Source organism: Primulina tabacum, chromosome 8, assembly GCF_025594145.1.
Source record: "Primulina tabacum isolate GXHZ01 chromosome 8, ASM2559414v2, whole genome shotgun sequence".
NCBI lineage: Eukaryota > Viridiplantae > Streptophyta > Magnoliopsida > Lamiales > Gesneriaceae > Primulina > Primulina tabacum.
Genome location: NC_134557.1, coordinates 38,496,746 through 38,519,643, shown reverse-complemented (window position 1 = coordinate 38,519,643; position 22,898 = coordinate 38,496,746). Strand labels below are relative to the sequence as shown.

General features: G+C 38.3%; 2 protein-coding genes across 2 annotated transcripts; both read left to right on the top strand.

Annotated features, from left to right (window-relative positions):
* The first annotated feature begins 984 nt into the window (after positions 1-984).
* LOC142554755 (uncharacterized) lies at positions 985-3,138 on the top strand. The gene is made up of 3 exons (XM_075665432.1): positions 985-1,852; positions 1,955-2,939; positions 3,009-3,138. Exons 1-3 carry the CDS (start codon positions 985-987, stop codon positions 3,136-3,138), a joined length of 1,983 nt encoding a protein of 660 aa, XP_075521547.1.
* A 5,127-nt stretch (positions 3,139-8,265) lies between these two features.
* On the top strand, positions 8,266-9,943 carry LOC142552531 (cyclin-D1-1-like). The gene is made up of 5 exons (XM_075662220.1): positions 8,266-8,768; positions 8,840-8,926; positions 9,007-9,310; positions 9,388-9,497; positions 9,593-9,943. Exons 1-5 carry the CDS (start codon positions 8,388-8,390, stop codon positions 9,848-9,850), a joined length of 1,140 nt encoding a protein of 379 aa, XP_075518335.1. The 5' UTR covers positions 8,266-8,387; the 3' UTR covers positions 9,851-9,943.
* The last annotated feature ends 12,955 nt before the right edge of the window (positions 9,944-22,898 follow it).

Genomic DNA, 22,898 nt, shown 5'->3' with positions numbered 1-22,898 from the left:
GGGTCTAAAGCTTTTGTCTACCAGCTCCAAGCTTGGTAGACCCAATTACCAAAGCTTTGGGTCGACCCAAATCCCCAATCTCTTAACCCTTCCCCTACTCCCGTCAGTGTTCTGCATCCCGACTCCAATCACCGCTGTGTGTTGTCCTGTCACCGGAGATCGGAGCGCAGTAGCCAGCAACCACGAGTTTTTCCCTCGTTTTCGGTGAGTGTGTCTCTCGATTTCTTTGTTATTTAGTGTTTTAAAATTTGGGTATTTTGGTTTTTTTGAATTCCGCTAATTGATATATATTAAATTGTTGATTGTATGTACTATATTTGAATCGATTGATGGTATTGATAATTTTTTAGAATTTATTTGAGCATTATTTCGAATTTTCAGATTTTATATTGAGGATTGTCGATTAATAGTGTTGATTATTTATTATTTGGATGTTTATATGCTATAGAAAATATAAATGCGAATTTATAGAATTTTGTAGGAATTTTTGAAAAATTGAGAATTATGTAAATGGGATTTTCGAACTTATAAGGCTGTAAAAATTTTATATTTAAATATATCATGCCTTAAGATTGTCAAATGTTAACTTCGGAATTATTTTGGAATAATTATAATTGTTCGAGGTTTATTGGATTAAAGTAACAATTATTTAGTGTTGGTAATGTTGATTTGATTCAGTTAGCCATAATAAGTTAAACTAAAGTTATATTTTATGGTGTAGACGACATCAAGGAGAAAAGAAACTCAAGAATGAAGAAAAGAAAAACCATCGACTCATTTTTTAAAACAAAAAGACCAGACATCGGCAATTCAGGACCATTCTCCGTCCAATATTGATTCTCAAATCCCAGTGATCAACAGCTTAACAAATCTCCTAGAATTGATGTTGATGTGAGTTCTCTTGAACCTGATCCGGCATTACGTACTCCGATATGGAAATATCATGTTAATCAAATGGATGAAATTATACGATCTTATATCAAGATGGGGCCATATCAACCAATTCAGAAAGAGTATCCACCGACCAAATTTGAAAGTCAAAATCGACGATTCCAAAGTCAGTGGTTCAAAAAATTTACTTGGTTAGAGTACTCTCCTTCGAAAGATGCTGCATTTTGTTTTCCATGCTTCTTGTTTGAACATAAGCATCCTCGTAATCCTGCATTTACAATTGATGGATTCAAATATTGGAAGCGAGTTAATGATGGCAATAGATGCGCATTTTTGATGCATATAGGATGCAATAATTCACCACATAACAATGCTGTGGAATATCTTGATAATTTGATGAATATACCTCGTCATATTGACAAAGTGATAAATGCACAATCTTCAGAAGAAAAAGAGAAGAATAGATTGCGCCTTACTGCAACTATTGAAAGCATTCGATGGCTCACTTTGCAAGCATGCGCATTTAGAGGGCGTGATGAATCTCCATCTTCTAATAATCATGGAAATTTTAACGAGATGATAAATTTTATAGGAAAAATGAATAAGAGTATTGGGGACATCGTCTTAGAGAAAGCTCCTAAGAATGCAAAGTATACTTCACCAGATATTCAGAAAAATATCTTGAATATCATTTCCAACCAAGTGAGAGCCAAGATTCGTAAAGAAATTGGGGATGCAAAATTCTGCATTTTAGTTGATGAAGCGAGAGATGCATCTAACAAGGAGCAGATGGCTATTGTATTAAGATTTGTGGATACTGAAGGCTTTTTACGAGAGCGATTCTTTGCCATTGTACACGTGACAGATACAACTGTTGCAACACTTAAGAAAGAAATATCTGATGCACTTGGTCGTTATGACTTGCATATTCACAACATGCGTGGACAGGGATATGATGGTGGTAGCAATATGCGCGGTTCTTGGAATGGATTGTAGGCTCTTTTCTTGAAAGATTGCTCGTGTGCATATTATGTACATTGTTTTGCTCATCGGCTTCAACTAGCATTAACTGCAGCTGTTGAAAAAGAGGTATCCATTTGGTTATTCTTTTCAAAATTGAATTCCATTTGTAATCTCATCCATGCATCTCCTAAACGGCACGGTGAGTTACATTCTGCTCAAAGAATTGAAGTTGTGCATATGGTAGCTACTGGTGAACGTGATACAAGTAGAGGATGTAATCAAATTGGAAATTTATTACGACCTGGAAAGACTCGTTGGAGTTCTAATTTCGACTCACTTTGTAGCATGATTGATATGTATAGCTCTGTGATTACCGTGTTAGAAAATATGGTTAATGATGGAGCTTCAAATTCCATTCGTGGTGAAGCTAGTGGTGCATTGATTGTGATGAAGTCTTTTGATTTCATATTCATATTACACTTGATGCATAAGATAATGGGAATAACAAATCTGTTTAGTCGAGCATTGCAAGAGAAATCTCTAGATATTTTAAGTGCAATGGATTATGTTTCAACGACTAAAACTTTGCTTCGTAATTTGAGAGAAAAAGGATTCGATCTCCTACTTAGTCATGTGAAAGAGTTTTGTGTCAAGTATGACATTGAGATACCTCACGTGGAAGCTCGTTATAAATCTGGTACAGGCCGTTCTTGTCAACATAATGATTCAATCACAGTTGAGCACCACTATCGATTTGATGTATTTACAGCTGCAATAGATTTTCAACTTGAAGAGCTTAATAATAGATTCAAGGATGAGGCAGTTGAACTTCTTAAACTTAGTTCTGCTTTGGAACCTAAAGAAAACTTTAAACTTCTTAATGTTGATCATATCAATCGACTTGCTGAGAAATTCTATTATCTTGATTTCGATTCACAAGATTTGCATCACTTGAGAATGCAATTGGATCACTATAAACTTGATGTTGCTGGCCATAAAATATTTCAGAATTTATCAACTATTTCTGAATTATGTCGAAGATTATTTGAGACAAATAAGTCAGGAACCTACAATTTGATTGATAGGTGATTTATATATTTTTATCTACGTCGTTTACTTAGTTATCGAATCTGATATATTTATTTAATTGACAGGATGATTCGTCTTGTTTTAACTTTCTCTGTTTCTACATCAACAACGGAACGAGCATTTTCAGCAATGAAACTTGTTAAAACAGCTCTTTGTAACAAGATGGAGGCAGAGTTTTCGGAGATTCTATGGTAATCTACATCGAACGAGATTTCGTTGAAAAAATTGAATGATTTAATAATTAATGAGTTTTATTCTAAGAAGAATCGAATAGCACAACTTCAGTAGTGTTTTAGCTCCATGTTTTGAAGGTATTAAATATTAAATACTCTTGTTCTATGTTTTCATGAAGTCAATCTTTACATATTTTTTATTTTAAATTTTTTAGTTAATTATTAATTTTATTAAATACAGTACGGAGCCAGCCTCAGGTAATTTTGAATCCTAGCTCCGCCCCTGCACACCCAAAGACTTTAAGGTGTTCCACTGCAGATGCTTCAGCAGACCAAGCGGGGAGTCTTGAAGCCTATAGGAACAGATGAACTTCTGTTGATTAGGTAGCATGCAGTCATTGCACTTTCTGCTCAGAATGACTTGGGCAATCCTGAAGAAGACAGCAAACATCTGACCCCTTCAAGTAATGTTCTATTCATCCTCTTCGAAAGGCCATTTTGTGAGGTGTCTCTGCCACTATCAGATGCCTTGCCTTTCCTACACTCTTACAATATGCAATGAACTCATTTGAACAATATTCAGGCTCATTGCCAGTATTAAGTTTCATTATTTTCCTTCATGTCTGGTTCTGAAGTAGTTTGTGTCATTCTTTGAACTTATCCAAGGATTCTCTCTTGTGTTTCAGTATATGTAGCTAAACTCTTCATGTGCAATCATCTATTATTTTCATGAAGAATTTGGCTCCTCCCAAGGTAGTGGTTCTTGATGGCCTCACAAATATAAATGAATGTAATCCAGAGGTACCTTTGATATATGATGATCCTTAGCAAATTTAACTCTAGTGGATTTTCCTTTAACACAATCTTCACATGATTCCAAGGGAGTGAAAGGCTTGCTCCCTAATATCCTTTGTTTGTGAAGTTCCATCGAGCCTCTTTCATTGACATGTCCCAGGTGAAGGTGCCATATCTTGGTATCACATAAGTCCCTTATGACTGATGCAGCTGATCCAAACATAGATTTTCCTGATAAAATATACAGGACATTTACTCTTAATCCTTTCATTATGACCAATAGACCTCTAGAGACAATTAACTTCCATTTTCTGCCTTGAAGGAGTATCCCAGTTAATCTAAAGTTCCAAGAGAGACTAGATTCCTCTTGAGCTCTGGAACATATATTACATTATGAAGAATTTGTTCTGTAGTGTCTTGCATTTTCAACTTTATGGTTCCACATCCAAGGACTTTGCAAGTCTTGTTGTTCCCTAGAATTAATTGTCCACCATCCAGTTCTTGAAAGGTTCTTGAAAGGATTCAAACCATGAAAAAGCAGCCATTGTCCATCACCCAGCATTCATCGTCCTTCGAATCCGAAATGCAAAGAACGTCTGAACTACTGTACCCATCTTCTGTAATATCTATTTCTCCCTTATCCTTGAACTTTTCAGATTGTTTCTTCCTTTCTAGACAATCTTTTGAAGTGTCCAATTTTATGACAATGAAGACACTTCAGATTCTTGAGTTTTCCAGGTGATTTGCTCCTTCCTCGCTATTTGTTCTTATTATTTTATTATTTTCCTTTAATTTTCAGACTATCTCCCCAATATTGGATGTTTGTGTAGAGTTCTGAGTATCAGTTTCTTTAGACTTCAGGGCCACTACAACATCATCGAATGATAAGGTTTTTCTTACATATTTCATGGTATCAACAAATGTGGAATAATACCTTGGTAAAGAACTCAATAAAATATTTTTTTTATCCTCATCTTCCACTTTTATATCAATGTTTTCAAGATCAATTATTAGCTTGTCGAAGTCATCCAATTTTTCCCTGATCGATCTTGATTCAATCATCTCGAAAGAGAAAAGTTTACCTTTCAAGTATATCCTATCTTTGAGTGATTCTGTCGCGTATAGTTATTCGAGAATTGCGCAGATTCCAGACGCACTCTTCTCATATGGCACCTAGCACAACACTTTATCATCAAGGTGGAATGTCAAGGAACTGAATGTCAACTCCATCATGTCACTCTTTTCATCATCAGTGAGATTTTCAGGGAGTTATCCTTCTACGCCATAGCCCAAAATCGCCATTTCCATCGAACCGCTCCACCCCAATCTTGGTTGTCATGTTTTTGTTTTCGATCGAGTGAATCTTGAACTTGGCTCTGATGCCAGTCGTTTGTGAATCAAATCTCCTTTTAGCCCTTTAGATTTCAGAACAACTCCAAGATTAGCCCTTAAATATCTTTTAGTATGTAATGTAATGATTTGTTCTCAATCGAATGTGAGAACAGTTGATTCAACATGATATATACATATATCAAGCATTCCAAGAAACAACAATATATAACACCTTCACTTTAGGTGGTTCGGCCCAAAAACACTGGCCTACGTTCACCAGAGATATCACTATCTTGATTCAATGAATGGTGTACATACACGTTGAGTTACAAAGCTTCATCTGGAATTCACTCTTGATCATTTTCACTCAATTACACACAAAAAGAAACTATCTTGAATTCTACCAGAAATAATCTGAAAGCTTTCTTGGAAAAATGTTGTATTGTTTCCTCCGGTCACACCACGCATTGACCAATTTTCTGAATTAACTACACTTTGGTTCAACTTAATCTATCCACTTCGTATATAAAATCTGAATCTAAGTATTTGTTTAAAGAGAACAAAAAAGAACATCCATGCTTCGTATCAGCTTGAAAAATGGGAACAACTCCGACTAGATCGACTCGGGACACAAAGCTAAAATAGTGCTGAAACAGCACTAGGTTGGAGCAAAGCTATACAGAGTTGCACTACGTAGCCGACCCCATAACTAACAAGAATGTGTCATGATGATAGATTGTTTCAATCAATTACTTGTTTTGATATTTTAATGAATGTGTGAATAAGTATTTAATGGAATAAATCAGTTTTTGTAGATAAAATAACAGGAAATATTTCTTTTAGCGTGGAGTTCAAAATTTTCGATTTGGTGCAGAAATTATACTATTTTAAAGTTAGTATTAATGCACTTAAATAAAGTAATAGGTTGAACATGACATGAAGCTAATATCAATAAGGTTCCGTTTGGACAAATACTTATAAATGTTTTTTTATAAAAGTGTTTTTACAAAATATTTTAAAAGTTGGTTTAAAAATAAATATGTGTTTGGACAACTATTATATAAAAAATTTATACAATTAAAGAATAATGTATTTCTAATTTCATCATTATCTCCATTTCTAAAAACATCGAACAACACATTTTTTAATTGTCCTTTAAAAACTATACTTAGATAACACTTCTTTTAAGAAAAAAGAAAAAAATTTAAATTTTTAAAATTTTTTTTATCTAAACACATAGTTTAATTCTAAAAATATTTTTCCAAAGTGAAACTAAGATCTACTTCACCTTTTAGCAATCACGTCCTTGTCGATCCTAAGTTGCATATTAGTCATTCGAGATGTTGGGAAATAGTGATATGTGAATCTCTTGATCATCAGCTGGGGAATCAATATTAGCTACGGGTGGGCGTTTTTTTTTTTTTTTTTGGATTCGGGTACCCAAATCGATCGGGTCCGAACAGTTTTTTTTAAAAAAAAAATGTTGGGTTCATGTAATTTCATATTGGTGTCGGGTTTTTTTTTCCGAAACCAGAATAGTTAATTTTTGGATTTGTGTTTTTTTATTTTAATTTTTTAAATTAAGTACCCCATTTGTTAATATTTAAATTAAATATCATGTTTAATTTTTTTTTTTTAAAAAAAAAGAAAACTACATAGTATCAACTATTGACCACATTAAATTTAGATTCTCACTTTTTTTTATTATTAGTATCTCACTTTTAATCACATGTATTTTTTGTTTATTTTATTTTTTTTAGTGGATATTTGCATTCTATTTTTTGTTTTACGTTCTATTTGTTGATAAATTTGACACATTTTAGGTAGAGTGTAAATGACACAAATTGAAATGTAAATATCAACTATTTTTCTTTTTTAGTTTATGATTTTTATCCATAAAATTCCAGGTGCTTGACAATACTTGAATTCTGAAGCTCAAAAGTTGGGTAGTGATTTTTTTCCTGGCATCTGAAAGTCACGATAGTAAGAACATTATCCGATTTTTCGGGCAATCCAACCGGAGAAAACTAACCCGACGCCCATTAACTAATGTTTTTTTTTACAAGAAAAACTTGTAGATTTTATTAAGAAGGCAAATCGTCATGTACAAGTTTTGTTAACCAAATAGCAAAATTCTCGTACACCCACAAAACAGAAAAGAAGAAGAAATAGAAAATTTTGTTAGAATAAAAAAAGGTCGAAACTGTCTGAACACCTAAAAATTTCTTTAATTTCATCCGCACAATAATAACAAGTTAACGTTGGAGCTCCAAAACGATAATATAAACTTCTCAATAAAAAAATTTATACAATATTTAATTAGTATTTGAGCTTATCGAAATCGATCCGAATTCAAATATATTTGAACTTTTTTTAATCGAACTCGAGCCCAATTTAGTTTGTTCGATAGTTCACGAACCGCTCGCGAGCCTTAATATTTTACTAATGTAATATAATTATCTATTAAATAAATTAATTTCAAGCATTTTGAGTATTTATTTTCGAACAATAATTCAAATAGTTCGCGAATATATTCGAATCTTTCAAATCGAACTCGAAAAAAAAATTTTAAATTCTCAAACTTTAAATCGATCTCGAATAAAATTAATTCGAATCAAAATCCAAATTTTCATAATATTTGGGTAAAAACTTGTATGAGACGGTCTCACGGGTCGTATTTTGTGAGACGGATCTCTTATTTGGGTCATCCATGAAAAAACATTATTTTTTACGCTAAGAGTATTACTTTTTATTGTGAATATCGGTAAGGTTGACCCGTCTCATAGATAAATATTCGTGAGACCGTCTCACAAGAGACCTACTCTAATATTTGAGGACAAAAATTTGTGTGAGACGATCTCACATGTCGTATTTTGTGAAACATATATCTTATTTGAGTTATCCATGAAAATCATTATTTTTTACGCTAAAAGTATTACTTTTTATAATGAATATCGATGTGATTGACATGTCTCACACATAAAGATTCGTGAGATTATCTCAAAAAAAATATATTTATATTTGAGTCGATTCAGATAATTTATGGCCCAGTTCGATTCATTGTACACGTATTATTAGACAAGAATATATGAAGAAAACAAATGTAACGTCACACGTAGTGAATGTGTGCCAGTGAGGGAGAGAATGTCCCCTCGAGTATTTCTCCACATACCGTCACCTGCCATGAGTTTACATTCCCGACCAAACTCCCCCTTGCCCCCCGCCGCCACCAATGCCGTTCATCTGCCGCCGTTAACTTCATCCTCTATCGCCACAACAATGACCGACCACTCTTCAGATAGCCTTTACTGCAACGAAGAATTATCCGACGCCGACTCCCCCACCTCCCCGCACCCGCCTACATATTATCCGGAAACGGCATCAGAATCCGATGATTCTTCACTCATCGCCAGGTTACTCGACTCCGAGTGCCACCACATACCCGGCCAAGATTACCTCCGCCTCTGCCATAGCCGCCCGAATCACCTCACATCTCGCCAGAGTTCCGTCAATTACATACTCAAGGTATGTGCATTAGAATCTGCACTCGCAAGATATTATTAACAAAGCTTTGAAATTCCATGGATCCCGTTCAGGTTCATGCAGCCTATCGATTCAAACCAGTCACCGCCTTCCTCTCCGTCAACTACTTCGACCGTTTCCTCTCTTCCCATACACTTCCGGTACTTTATATATCATCTCAGAATCTATGGCAGTTTCAAGTATTTATACAGGATTATTGAGTATTAATGGAACTTTTCAGGAAAGTATGTGGCCGTTTCAGCTTTTATCGGTGGCGTGCCTCTCCCTGGCCGCGAAAATGGAGGAGATGTACGTTCCTTTGCTAATGGACCTGCAAATTTCCGAACCCACTTATATTTTCGAGCCAAAAACAGTTCAGAGAATGGAGCTCTGCGTAATGGCGACTCTCGACTGGAGACTTCGCTCCGTCACTCCCTTCGACTACCTCCATCACTTCACCTCTAAGCTCCCATCCTCCTCCGCCGAATCTAAATTCGACTCAATCACATCACTCGCCTCCGATCTTATCCTGAACTCCACCCGTGGTAAATCTTGATGCATTTTTCATTTCGTAATTTGTTGAGGTTTTCTATGTGAGGACTCTGGTGTGGTTTAATTTCAGTCATTGATTTCGTGACGTTCCCACCGTCGGTGATGGCGGTGGCGGCCTTGATCTCAGCCGCCGGCAATAGCCTGAGCCGCTCAGAAACTTTGCACGAAAGCGTAGACAGAGTAGGTAATCTGAGTATGAACTATAATTATGAAATATTTGGGGCAGAGAATGTAATTAAAGAGCGACGTATTAATTTCTCCACTCTCGGGGACAGGAAATGGTGACTAGCTGTCATCAACTAATGGACCAATATTTAGTCGACACGTGCACCACGGGACACCTGCTGCTTCAGCGGGCCCCGCCACCTAGTCCCATCGGTGTCCTTGACGCGGCGGCGCGTGCCAGCTGCGAAACCGGCTCCGAAAACCCTGCCGGCGGATCCGGCATTGCGTCCGGGTTAGTGGCCAATGGCAGAGCGGAGCCCGGAATGAAGCGTCAGCGATCTTCTGCATCGGGTGTACATGAACCATGAGCATAGATAGAAATACTATACAATTAAGTTATTAATTAATGATATATTAATTGATATATTATTTATTAATGAATTGAAAAAAAAAATGGAAATTTTGTTCATGTAATTCTTTGTCACACGAGTTGCTAGATTGTTTTTACTATTCTTTATACCATAATCAATACTTATGTGAATTTTTTTATATATTCGTCTGTCACTTTATGAGAATAAACGAATTAAGTTGAATTCGTCTGGAATTGTAGTTTTAAAGACTTTTGAACTTGTAAAAATCAAAAATGAGATTCAATTGGATAAATTAAAAACGATAATGTTAAAAGCACAATCAATATATTATATATGGCAAAAACTTGTGTGAGACGGTTTCACGGGTCGTATTTTGTGAGACGTATCTTTTATTTGGGTAATCCATGAAAAAATATTACTTTTTAAACTAAAAGTATTACTATTTATTATGAATATCGGTAGGGTTGACCCGTCTCACAGATAAAGATTGTCTTACAAAAAAAATACTCATCATATAATGATATCTATATCAATTATAACTTAAAATTTTGCTATTATATCGTGAAGTTTTGTATTTAATATATCATGATATTTTGAAAAATTGAAATTTTCATGGTATAAAAATTATAGTACAAATATTATTATACATTCACCATAACTCAATTAAAATTCGTTATTCGATTCCTTTCGGTGGAAAGAAAAAGAAAGGTAAGCTTTCGAAACTTTATAAATATTTAATAATCATTTTACGTATCCATTTCTTTTTTAACATTATTTAATTAAAAACATATGATTCCAAAACTTGGGATTAGTGAATCAAACATTCAAGGTTTTGTTTATTCTATTTTTTGCGATAAAATCGAAATAATTCATGACTATATTGAACTGATCAAGAAAGAGCTTCTTAAACCTTAATCTGACTGGAATTTGTCCTTGTATGAACAAATCTCGATCTTTGGTTGCAATATCATACAGGGGGACTTATACAAAACTTATCATAAGCTTATTTTTTTTTTATATTTAAATAGCCAAAATTTGATGTTAGTTCAATAATTTTTTTTCTCGTTTTTAATCATTTTCATTATAATGTTGATGCAGTGATATGTGACATTTAAATGATAACACCATGTAAATGCTCATTAGGAAAAAAAAAATTATTACACTATAAACAAAGAGAAATTTGGAGAAAAATGCATCTGCAGATATATTATTTAGGATTCAGTCTCTAATTTTTGTTTTTTTGTGTTTTAATACCTGACAAAACTCAAATGATTTTTACTCCTCTTTCATCCATTTTTACATTTTTATCATTTTTCAATTATTTTTTTAAAATCCCAATTATTAATGAGTTTTCTCACACACGCTTTGCCTCCCTCTTTCCCTTTCGGATGAAACTCTCTCCTATGTACGCACTTGTTGTCCTCCCTTCTTCTCGCCATTTTTTCACAACCCCTTTCCCGTCCGTTTTTATTCGTTGTCGTCCAAAACAATTTTCTCGGCCCCAAAAAAAACCATCAGCACCCCTATCCCCGAGCACTAGTGACATTTTCGGAAGTGAAAGAGTTCAAGATGGCAGCAAGCAAAGTTTAGGGCTGCGATTTGCGCGAAGAATCTTGAATTTACGTCAGAAAATTTGCTCAGACAAACACCATTTGCGCAAAGAAGCTTAAACAAGTTAATATTCATCTCATTTAATATTTTTTTTGTAAAAAAAAATATACCCAACTAAGCATGAAAATTTTAAAAAACTTTGTTTTATTTGAGAAGTACCTAATTTCGGATTGCAAATACATGATTTGGTACATGAGATACTCATAAATAAAAATAGAATACTGCATATTTGAATATGCAACGTAAGTTCATTAAGTGTTGGTTTTTCCATGGAACGTGCATATTGGATGACTATATTCATTCAATTAAATATTTTTTTGTAAAAAAGAAAGAAAGAAAAAGAAAAATTCCTGACCAATTATGGAAATTTTAAAGTACTTATTTTTACTTGAAAGTGCCTAATTTCAGATTGCAAATACTTGATTTGGTACATGAGATACTCATATTATGTAATAAAATGCTGGATATTCGAATATGCAACGTAAGGTCATCAAGTGTTGATCTTTCCATGGAAGACGTATTTGGATGACATATTCATCTCTTTTAATTTTTTTTTTTTGCAAAAAAAAAAAAAAAAAAAAACCATATTTACAACTAAGAATGAAAATTTTAAAATACTTAATTTTACTCGATAAGCATCTAATTTCATATTGCAAATACTTGATTTGGTACATTAGATACTCATAATATATAATAGAATATTGGATATTCGAATATGCAATAGTAATTCAGCAAGTGTTGGTCTTTCCATGAAAGATGCATTTAGATGACATATTCATATCATTTAATATTTTATTGGGGAAAAAAAACAAATTCTCAACTACAAATGAAAATTTTTAAGTGCTTATTTTTACTTGAGAAGTACCTACTTTAGATTGAAAATATTTGATTTGATACATTAGATACTCATAATATGTAATAGAATAATGGATATTCGAATATGCAAAATAAGTTCACCAAATGTTGGTATTTCAATGGAAGATGCACTTGGATGACATTTTCATCTCATTGAATATTTTTTTAAAAACAAAAAAACAAAACAAATTTTCAACTAAGAATGTAAATTTTAAAGTACTTAGTTTTACTTGAGAAGTACCTAATCCGAGTTTCCAAATACTTGATTCGTTAAATGAGATACTCATAATATGTAATAGAATACTGGATATTCGAGCGATCATAAATTCAATCATCGTTGATCTTTCCATGTGAAATGCAATATAATGCATTTTCTATGTAATTGAAATTTTAACAAAAACATTATCCATCATCTAAAATCGTCCATACACAATTTGTTTCATTTGACGATTTTAGAGGATGTGGGCTGCATATTTGACAGGGAGAGATCCAAATGCTTATTTCATGGAAATACTAACACTTGGTGAAATTACGTTGCCTATTCGAATATATAATATTTTAATACATATTGTGAGTATCTCATTTTCGATATTAAGTATTTGCAAACTCAAATTATGTACTTCTCAAGTAAAACCAAGTACTTTAAAATTTTCATGCTTAGTTGAAAATTATTTTTTTACAAAAAAAATTAAATGAGATGAATATGTCAGCTAAATCCATCTTCCATAGAAATACCAACATTTTGTGAACTTACGTTACCTATTCGAATATCCAGTTTTTTAATACATATTGTGAGTATATTATTTACGAAATCGAGTATTTGCAAACTCAAAATAGGTACTTCTCAAGTAAAACTAAGTATCTTGAAATTTTCATGCTTAGTTGGGAATTCGTTATTTTTTTAACAAAAAAAATATTAAATGAGAACGTCCATATGTAACATCTCTGTACAAAAATAAAAAACAACACATGGTTCGAACTAAATTTTAGGTAATCAAACAAAACTTGCGTAATAATTAAATCAATCAATAACCACAAAATATTATCCAACAACATTCCTGAAAGGAATGTTGCTCATAAACGTACAGAAAATAAGTTAAAACATTATAATGTGTGTATCAGAAGTTAGTGTTATGCTCTGGTGTTGTTAACACGAGCACACAACATGCAGCGGAAATTAAGTATTAACACACAAATATAACTTTAATAAATTAACACCAGATTTAAATTATGCACAAGTACGAATACTTGTGCGATGCCTCATGACAAAAATTTCACTAGAAAAATATGTAAATCGTTTACACCAAAACAATACTAGTGAAAATAACAAAATTAAATTCCTTGACACTCCAAAGAAATTAAAACATGCATCAAAAACACAAATCAAATCTAGATACATAAAACAAACACGTATTGGTCAAAACCAAACGAAACCACTCTTTCGATCAGCACTCTGCGTCAGTGTTGTTCTTCGAGTGTTGGCAACACAAATCAGCAACACGGCAAAGTCCTGTGACTCAATAACACAAAGTCTTCAACATTAAAATATTCTTCAGTAATCTCTGTAAAAAGACTATGCACTAAATCCACTGAAAAACCACACAGAGATCACACACGAGAAAACTCACGAAGACACAAAAGAACACTCTTCAAAACCACGAAAGGAGACTCTCCAAAAGATCACTCAAAAGATCACAAAAAGGTCTCCACGAAGAGTCTGACTTCGCTCTCTCTCCAAAGCTCTTCTCTCTCTAAGCCTCTCTGCCACTCAAGCCTTTTCACTCTCTACAACCCCACTTGTCTCTCAAAAGTTTTTTTTTCTCTCTCTCAAAAAAATCTTGTACGGCTGTAAGGCTATACATCTTTATATCAATGGCTTGACCTAAAAGTTATTCCATAGAAGAGTCCTAGAAAATATGGAAACAATATTTTCATTAGTTATAAAACACTTTCAAACAAGGATAAAATATATTGGAGATAAAAATTATATTAAAAACAAATCTTATAATATCTAGATATAAATCAATCAATATCTTATAATCTAGAAATAAATCAAGTAAGATTTCATAATCTAGAAAGGCAAAATCGTAAAGGAATAAAATATTCCTTTCAATTCCCTCGTAGGTTCCTTGTCTTTAGCCTTGGCAAGCTGTTGAGGTGACATATCAAAAGAATTGTAGCATTCTTAACTTCAGCAACATTGACTGATGATACTCCGGGATGTACCGGGCCATGGATAGTGTCCGGATCAGGAAGATGGATTATCCCCGGGTCGTGGGCGACTCAAGGCAGCAGGACAGACCGGCAAAGGAAGCTCGGATCTCGGACGACCCGGAACCGTGGAGAAGTAAATTGACATGGAAAATCTGTGAAGAGGCTCATCGAAGGGCCGGGCCGTTGAACACTAGGGACGTAATCTCCCCGAGCTATTGGATGCCCGAGATCTCATGTGAATTCCCGGGAGGCATTCTACCCCAGCCGCTTCGATATGCGTGCCACATTTAATTACGCCGACAAAGTAGGGTGTGTGCGGTCGACCTATCTCTGACACCAATACAAGTGGTTGACAAAATCAGATAGGCTGGATGTGACTAGTATGAGATTTGCATTGTCAGAATAATAGGGTATAATCAGCCGCCCTACTATAATTAATGAGCAACACAAAAAACAAGGTCATCATTACATCATCTACTATAAATATCAGGTTCCCTCTTTGCATTTACTATCTATTCAGATATTGAATACACTCATTTATTGTACATTTACTACTCACCTTCCACACCAATCTCACAACCATCATCTGGTTACATTGGTTTATATCTTGGGTCCTCCACTGACTTAAGCATCGGAATGGTCATACCGGATACCCCTCCGGCGCCCATTCACGTGGTTCCTTTCTTGTCTGCAGATCTCCTCGGCTGCCTAAGGAAGAAAGCTTATGTTCCGAACACTTTGCTCATTTTCGTGAACAACATTATTGATTTGATCCGGTGGAGCACCCGACCTGGCTCATCCTTTTCACCTAGATCGCATCATTGGCGCCGTCTGTGGGAATTTGAGTTATAAGACGTTGATATGGCTCCTACTAGGAGGGCGAACCAAGACACTTCTCGGATCCAGGAAGTGAATAACACCAGACTTTCTGGTGTAGGTGGCCCGCCACCTAATGATCCCCAGCCTACCATCAATTTAACACCTGGGGAATTGACTAAGATTGTAACTGATGCTGTGAAGGCAGTCATGGCGAAGAAAGCCTCTACTCATCACTCCACCCATCCAGAGCAGGAGCGTGAGCAGCTGCAAGAGGATCGAGAGGAAGAGGTAAGAGAAGAAGAGAGGGAGTCGAGTGTTGGTTCTAAATCTCCTACTGTGGAAAAAGAGTTGGAAGAGTTGAGGAGGAAGGTGAAAGTGTTAGAGGGACAGGTCGGCTCTAAGAGCAGCGCTCAAGTTGTTACTAAAGGTTGCCCGTTCTCTTATATCATTGTCCGGGAACCGCTTCTCGGGCACTTCAAATCAGCCAGGATTAAGGACTATGATGGGAGTTCCGACCCTGTGGAGGATCTTGCCAGATTCGAAAATATGGCTATGCTACCTTGTTACGGGGATCAAATCAAGTGTAAAGTATTTCTGACCACCCTGGTCGACTCGGCCCAAATATGGTTCGAAAGGTTAGCACCTCAAAGCATTCAATCCTTCGAAGACTTCCAGAAAGTATTCTTGCATCAATTCAGTAGTAGAAAGAAATACAAGAAGACTGCTTTCGGCCTGTTTGAGGTGAAGCAAGGCCAAGATGAAACTTTAAGAGCGTATATCAAGAGATTTAATCGATTAGTTTTGGATGTCCCCGCCTGTGCCCCCGAGACAAAAAAATACTGCTTTTATGCAAGGGTTGTGGGAGGGAGATTTCTTTCGATCTCTGACCAAAAAATTGTCCGGGGACTTTGAAGATCTCTTATCCCGGGCAGAGAAATACATCAATATGGAAGAAGCCCAGAACCAAAAAAAAGGTGCCTTGAAAAGATCCAGGGGAGACTGGGTTGTCAGGCCCGAGGAGAGAGTTCCCAAGAAGGGTGGTTCAGGGCAGTTCTCTCATGTCCCTTTGAGAATTGCCCGGGATCGAGAAATTCAAGAATGTAGCTCGGATATGGCCCCTTGTTCAATGGCGCGACTGCCAAGACCAGAGAAGAAAAGGCTTTTCACCCTTCACAAAGAATGTTCCCATGACACTAATGAGTGTCGAACTTTGAAAAAAGAGTCACATCGGTGTTCTGCGCCAACACCTCGTACATATAGTGAGCCGAGGCAACCACCCTGGTTAATGCGGCGCCCGGGGCCTAACAACTCGAGAAGATTGGCAGATGTACCGAGTGGGAGCATGAGAGAGGAAGAAGGTTCCCGAGAGCAGCGAAATAAACCACCAGAGAAGAAAGACGCTTCTCCGATTCGGGGAGTAATAAAAATGATTTCTGGAGGATCCACTGATGATGACTCTAACCGTGCGAGGAAATCTAGGAGTAGGGGGGATTGCATGGAAGTGGAGGGGATAAGAAGGAATGAGACGGTAATCAGCTTTGACCTGGAGGATTTGAAGGGAGTAAATCTTCCCCATAATGATGCCCTAGTCATCCAAGCCCGAGTGGCCAACTATGATGTCATGAGGGTCTTTATTGACTCGGGAAGTTCTGTGAATATAATCTTTAAAGAGGGCCTCATACAGATGGACTTGCAGGGTTGTCATTTAGAAGCTGTGGAGACTGCGCTCTTTGGCTTTGCTGGTCATGTGGTTTATCCGAAATGGGAGATTGTCTTGCCACTAACTTTGGGCTCCCGAGATCTTAAAAAGACAGTGATGACCTCTTTCACTGTGGTAGACTCCCCATCATCGTATAACATCATTTTGGGGAGGTCGGCTATGAATGGGTTGAGGGCCGTGGCATCCACCTACCACCAAAAGATCAAGTTTCCGGTGGGAGCCCGGGTAGGAGAAGTCCGGGGAGATCAGTCTTCTTCTCGAAAATGCTATGTGGAAGCAGTTCGGGCTGATCAAAGTAAAATCAAGAAGGAGGGAAAAAAGGCAAGAGTTGATGAAGTAGGAGGGGGAGTAGTGGAGAAGGGGGAAGTGCATTGTGTGGCGGATGAAGAACAAGAAATGGTGGAAGTTGAGCCAGGGAAACATATCCGGGTGGCCCGAGACCTTGAAGTTTCCACCCGAATAAGTCTCTTAAACTGTTTAAAAGCTAACATCAATGTTTTCACTTGGTCTCAACAGGAACTAGTCGGGATCTCCCTCTCGTGGCTGAACATAAATTGAATATTATCCCGGGATCCCGGCCTGTGAAGCAGAAGCAAAAGGCATTTTGGTCCTGATAAGGACAAAGTCATTGATGAACAGTTAAGAGTTGTTGCGGGCCGGCCACGTGCGGGAGGTACAATTCCCCACTTGGCTCTCGAATGTGGTCCTTGTTCCTAAAGCTACCTGGAAATGGAGAATGTGCGTAGATTTCCTGGATCTGAACAAAGCTTGTCCCAAAGATTGTTATCCACTTCCTCGGATTGATCAATTAGTGGATTCAATGTCCGGGTTCGAATTATTGAGCTTTATGGATGCTTATCAAGGATACCATCAAATCTCCTTGGCCCGGGAAGATCAAGATAAAGCCATCTTTATCACCTCTGGGGGCACTTTTTGCTATGTGGTTATGCCCTTTGGACTAAAGAATGTTGGAGCCACATACCAACGTCTGATGAATCAGGTCTTTCAGAAGCAGATAGGCAGGAATGTGGAAGTTTATTTAGATGATATTTTGGTTAAGACCCGGGAAGTTTCTTGCTTTGTTGCTGATCTGACCCAGACCTTTGCCACCCTGAAACAATATGGATTGAAGCTCAACCCGGCCAAATGTGTGTTCGGGGTCAAAAGTGGAAAATTCTTGGGTTTCCTGGTAACAGATAGAGGAATTGAAGTAAATCCCGAGAAGGTTAAAGCAATAATCGACATGTTTTCTCCTCAATCTATCCGGGAAGTGCAGAAGTTAACAAGGAGAAACGCTGCCCTGTCTCGATTCATTTCCCGGTCTGCCCATAAGAGCCACCCATTTTTTCAAGTCTTGAGGAAAGCACATAAATTTGGATGGGATGAGAAGTGCGAATAGGATTTTCAAGATTTAAAGAAGCATTTATCCGAACTACCCGTCCTTGTCAAGCCTAAGCCTGGGGAAAAGCTGTGGGTCTATTTGTCCACCACGGAATATGCTGTCAGCTCTGTACTTATCCGAGAGGAGAGGGACCGACCAGAAACCAGTGTATTATGTCAGTCATACCCTCAGAGGAGCCGAGTTGAATTACAGTGAAGTAGAAAAAATAGCCCTGGCCCTGGTAGTGACTGTCCCGAAAGTTGAGACCCTATTTTCTCTCACATCCTATTGTGGTTCTCACTAACTCCCTGCTTGGGAGGATCATGACACATGCTGAAGTATCGGGCATAATGGTTAAATGGACAATAGAGCTCGGGGAGTATGACATTGAATACAAACCTCGAGTTGCTATAAAAGCCCAGGCATTAACAGACTTATTGATAGAGATGATTCAACCAAGAGAAGAGGAAGTATGAAGAGTTTTTGTTGATGGTGCGTCGAATTTGTCAGGGTGTGGAGTCGGAGTGGTTTTGGTTGCTCCATCTGGAGAGAAGATTAAATTGGCCCTGAGAATCGACTCTCGGGTCACCAATAATGAAGCTGAGTATGAAGCCGTTCTGGCAGGATTGCAAGCTGCCCGGGAAATCGGCGCTTCCCGGGTCATTATTTACTCTGATTCTCAAATGGTCGCCCAGCAGATAAAAGGAACATACGAGGCCAAGAATAAAAAAATGCTCAAATATCTGGGGCTCATCACGGCCCGGGCAGCATATCTAATCGACTGGAGCATCGAACAAATTCCTAGGGAAGAGAATGGAGAGGCTGATACCTTAGCCAAATTAGCCGCCTCTATGTCAGACATAAGCACCTGGGAAGTCATGTGTTTTACCCGGTTAGTGCTCTCTGTTAATGAAAAAGTGCCGGTTATTCGGGAAAATTCATGGATGACTCCTCTAATCTAGTATATAGTCCATGCTAAGCTTCCTGAAAATCGAGCTCAAGCTCTAAAAATCAAAAAACAAGCACCCAGGTTTGTCCTTTTAAATGATGTTTTATACAGACGATCATATCAGGGCCCTTTGCTCCAGTGTTTATCAGAAAACGAGGTAGACTATGTCCTTCGGGAAATTCACGAGGGGTGTTGTGGTGAACATCTCGGTGGGACTGCCCTGGCTCGAATAACAATATTAGCCGGATTCTGGTGGCCTCGGATGAATCAAGATGCTGCTCAACTAGTTCATACCTTTAAAAGCTGTCAGTATCATTCCACATTTCAACATAACCTAACTAAGAGTATGCAGCCAATCTCAGGATCATGTCCTTTTGATCAATGGGGCATGGATATCGTAGGCCCATTTCCCATAGCCCGGGCACAGAAAAATTCCTTCTTGTGGCTGTAGATTATTTCTCTAAATAGGTGGAGGCTGAACCCTTGGCCAAAATTACTGAGGAAGAGGTGATGAAATTTCTCTGGAAAAATATTGTTTGCAGATTTGGCATCCCGAGAAGATTAATTTCAGTCAATGGGAGACAATTCCAGGGAAAGAAAATCACATTTTGGTGTCAAGAAATGAAGATCACTCAATCTTTAACCTCAGTGGCCTACCCCCAAGCCAATGGCCAAACTGAGGTAATCAACAAGATCATTGTACAAGCACTAAAAGCCCTGACTTCATGGGAAAGGTAAAGATTGGGTAGAAGAATTGCCAAGTATATTGTGGGCATATCGGACCACACCTCGAACAGCTACCCGGGAAACTCCTTACAGTTTAGTATACGGTTCAGAAGCAGTCTTACCTGTGGAGATCGGACAATCTTCTACTCGGATAGAATCTTATCCGAGTAACAATTATCAGACCCGGGCAATTGAGCTTGATTTAGTCGAAGAAAAGAGAGATCAGGGCAGCCATTCGAATGGAAGCCTATCGAAGCCGAGTAATGAAATCCTACAATAAACACGTTCGAGCACGGGATTACCAGGTCGGAGATCTATTTATGAAAAAGGTGAAGTCAGTAGGAGATGTGGAGAAATTAGAAGCACGATGGGAAGAACCTTTCAAAGTAATTCAGCGAGTCAGCTCGGGTGCAGCTTACTACCTGGAAGATCCTCATGGGCACACCCTTAAGAGACCGTGGAATGCATTTCATTTCAAGAAATATTATGTTTAAAAGTATCTGTATCTGTTACTTGCATCAAATAAAGAAAATATTCAAGGAAATGTCTACTAAGTCCAAGGACCCGTACCCTGGACCGAGGACCCGCACCCCGATCATATGCTAAGTCCAAGGACTCGTACCCTGGCCCGGGGACCCGCACCCCAGGTCATATGCTAAGTCCAGGGGCCCGTACCCTGTCTCGAGGACCCGCACCCCGGTCATATGTTAAGTCCATGGACCCGTACCCTGGCTCGAAGACCCACACCCCGGTCATATGCTAAGTCCAGGGACCCGTACCCTAGCCCGGGGACCCGCCCCCTGGTCATCTATTCAACTCAGAAACTCATGCCGCAATTATTGAACCTGATTACATGTTCAAAATATTCTGAGTGTGAATATATGGGAAAATTTGAGCCGTTTTTAACAAGTATTCTCAATTACTTATCAAATGCAGGGAAAGTAAAAGAAATATATTTCATTAAAAAGAGAAAAATTTATAAGGAGCCTGGAAGCCCGGGAATAATAAAAGAAATATATTCTACCGGATCTTGTTTCTCCTCTTCCTCATCCTCCGGGAAAGAGGCTGCAGCTTTGACCAATTCTGGGAAGTCCTCCCGTTCAGATGGAACCAGTCCTGCCTCCTGGAACTGCTCAAGACATTTGTTGAAGCCCAGGTCAAAGTAGGGGAAGGCCTTATCAGCCACCATCTTCTTAAACTCCCGGGACTTCAAGAATTGGGCCATCTTCTCATCTTGAGCAGTCTTCACTGAGCTCCAAAGCAGTTATCGCCTCATCAGCTCGGGCCTGGGAGGATTCTGCTTCTTCTCTAGCCGCCTGCACTTCTAACTTGGCAGCTGCAGAGTGGTCATCCAGGGCTTTCCGGGGACTCGGCCAGTTCTCTCTGGACCAGGTGCACTTGCTGTTTCCAGCCAGCTTTCTCCCGGGCCAGGACATGTTCATGAACCTCCGCCATCCGGCTCAACTCTCCCTGGAGCTTATCAAGAATTTCCCGGGCCGTGGAGGCCTGGAGATTTGCTTTTTTGGCCGCCAGAGCCACCTGTTCATAGGCAGATATGAGCATCTGCAAGCCCTGCAATCGAAGGAAGGGTAAAAAATGGGAAGTACATAATCAAAAAAGAGAAGAGAAGAGAAGAACTTACGGAAAAGGATCGGGAAACCCTTCATACAATTTCTGGTTCGGATGAAGTCTCTTGAGATGATCCACCTCAATGGGACGAAAAAGACCTCGCACCATCTTGGTCAGATCCGTGCTTACCTCATCGCCAAAAAGGTTTGGCAAATCTAAGGGAGCTCCACCCGGGAGATTGGGGCCAGCAGAGGAACCGGGATGAATAGATGATTGGACAGGTACCTCGGGATTCTCCTCCACAGTGATTGTCTCTACGACTGGATCCATTGCCGCCTTCCTATCTCTGTGATTTAAAGGAGCTGGGTCCTCTTTGCTAACCAGGGGGCAGTCTCCTCCCTGGCCTCAGCCTCCTCCCGGGCTTGGCGTTCCTCTTGCTCTCGAGCCTCCCAAGCCTTCTTCTCTGCCCGGGCTTGCCTTTGATCAGCCTTTTTCTTGATAGCTGCTTCCAGAAGGCTGGCCTTGATCGTTTTTGCTTCGGCTGCATCAAAGAAAAAATTCAGAAAAATAAAACAAAAAAAAAATATAATAGAACTAAGGAGAGTAATTTACCAGCCTGGCCAAACTCATCTATCATCTGGTCCACAGGGTCTTCAGGCCGGTGCCCGATTCCATAATAAACCAGATTGTCCCCCCCGATCAATACTGAGGATAGAAAAGATTGGCCCTCTATGGCATCCCGGGCATGAGTAAAAGGGGGAAGAAGTTTGAAATCGCGTGGAAGCTCGGGTTGCGTGGGCATCGAGAGCAAAAAGCCTGTTGCACAGGTTAGGGAAATTGGGGGTCGCAGAAAGAAAAATTTAGTCTGCCACCCCTTCAGTGATGAAGGGATGTCAGTCTAGAATCGGTAATGCATCCGGGCCATGAAAAAAAAGACCACGTCATTAAACCGACATGAGTAGAAATAATGAAAGATGGAAGAGTTGATGGGGATGTTTTTCATACGGAATAAAATGAAAGTAGCGGCCATGATTCGAAAAGCGTTGGGATGAAGGTGATTGATCGGGAGCCCAAAGAATCGGGCAACCCCTTCGAAGAAATGGTGAACCTGGAACCAGAGCCCGCTCTTGAGTTGTTCCATGAAGAAAGTTTGAAAGCCCGAGGGTGGGGTGTCCGGGTGATCGCTAGGCTTAGGAATTAC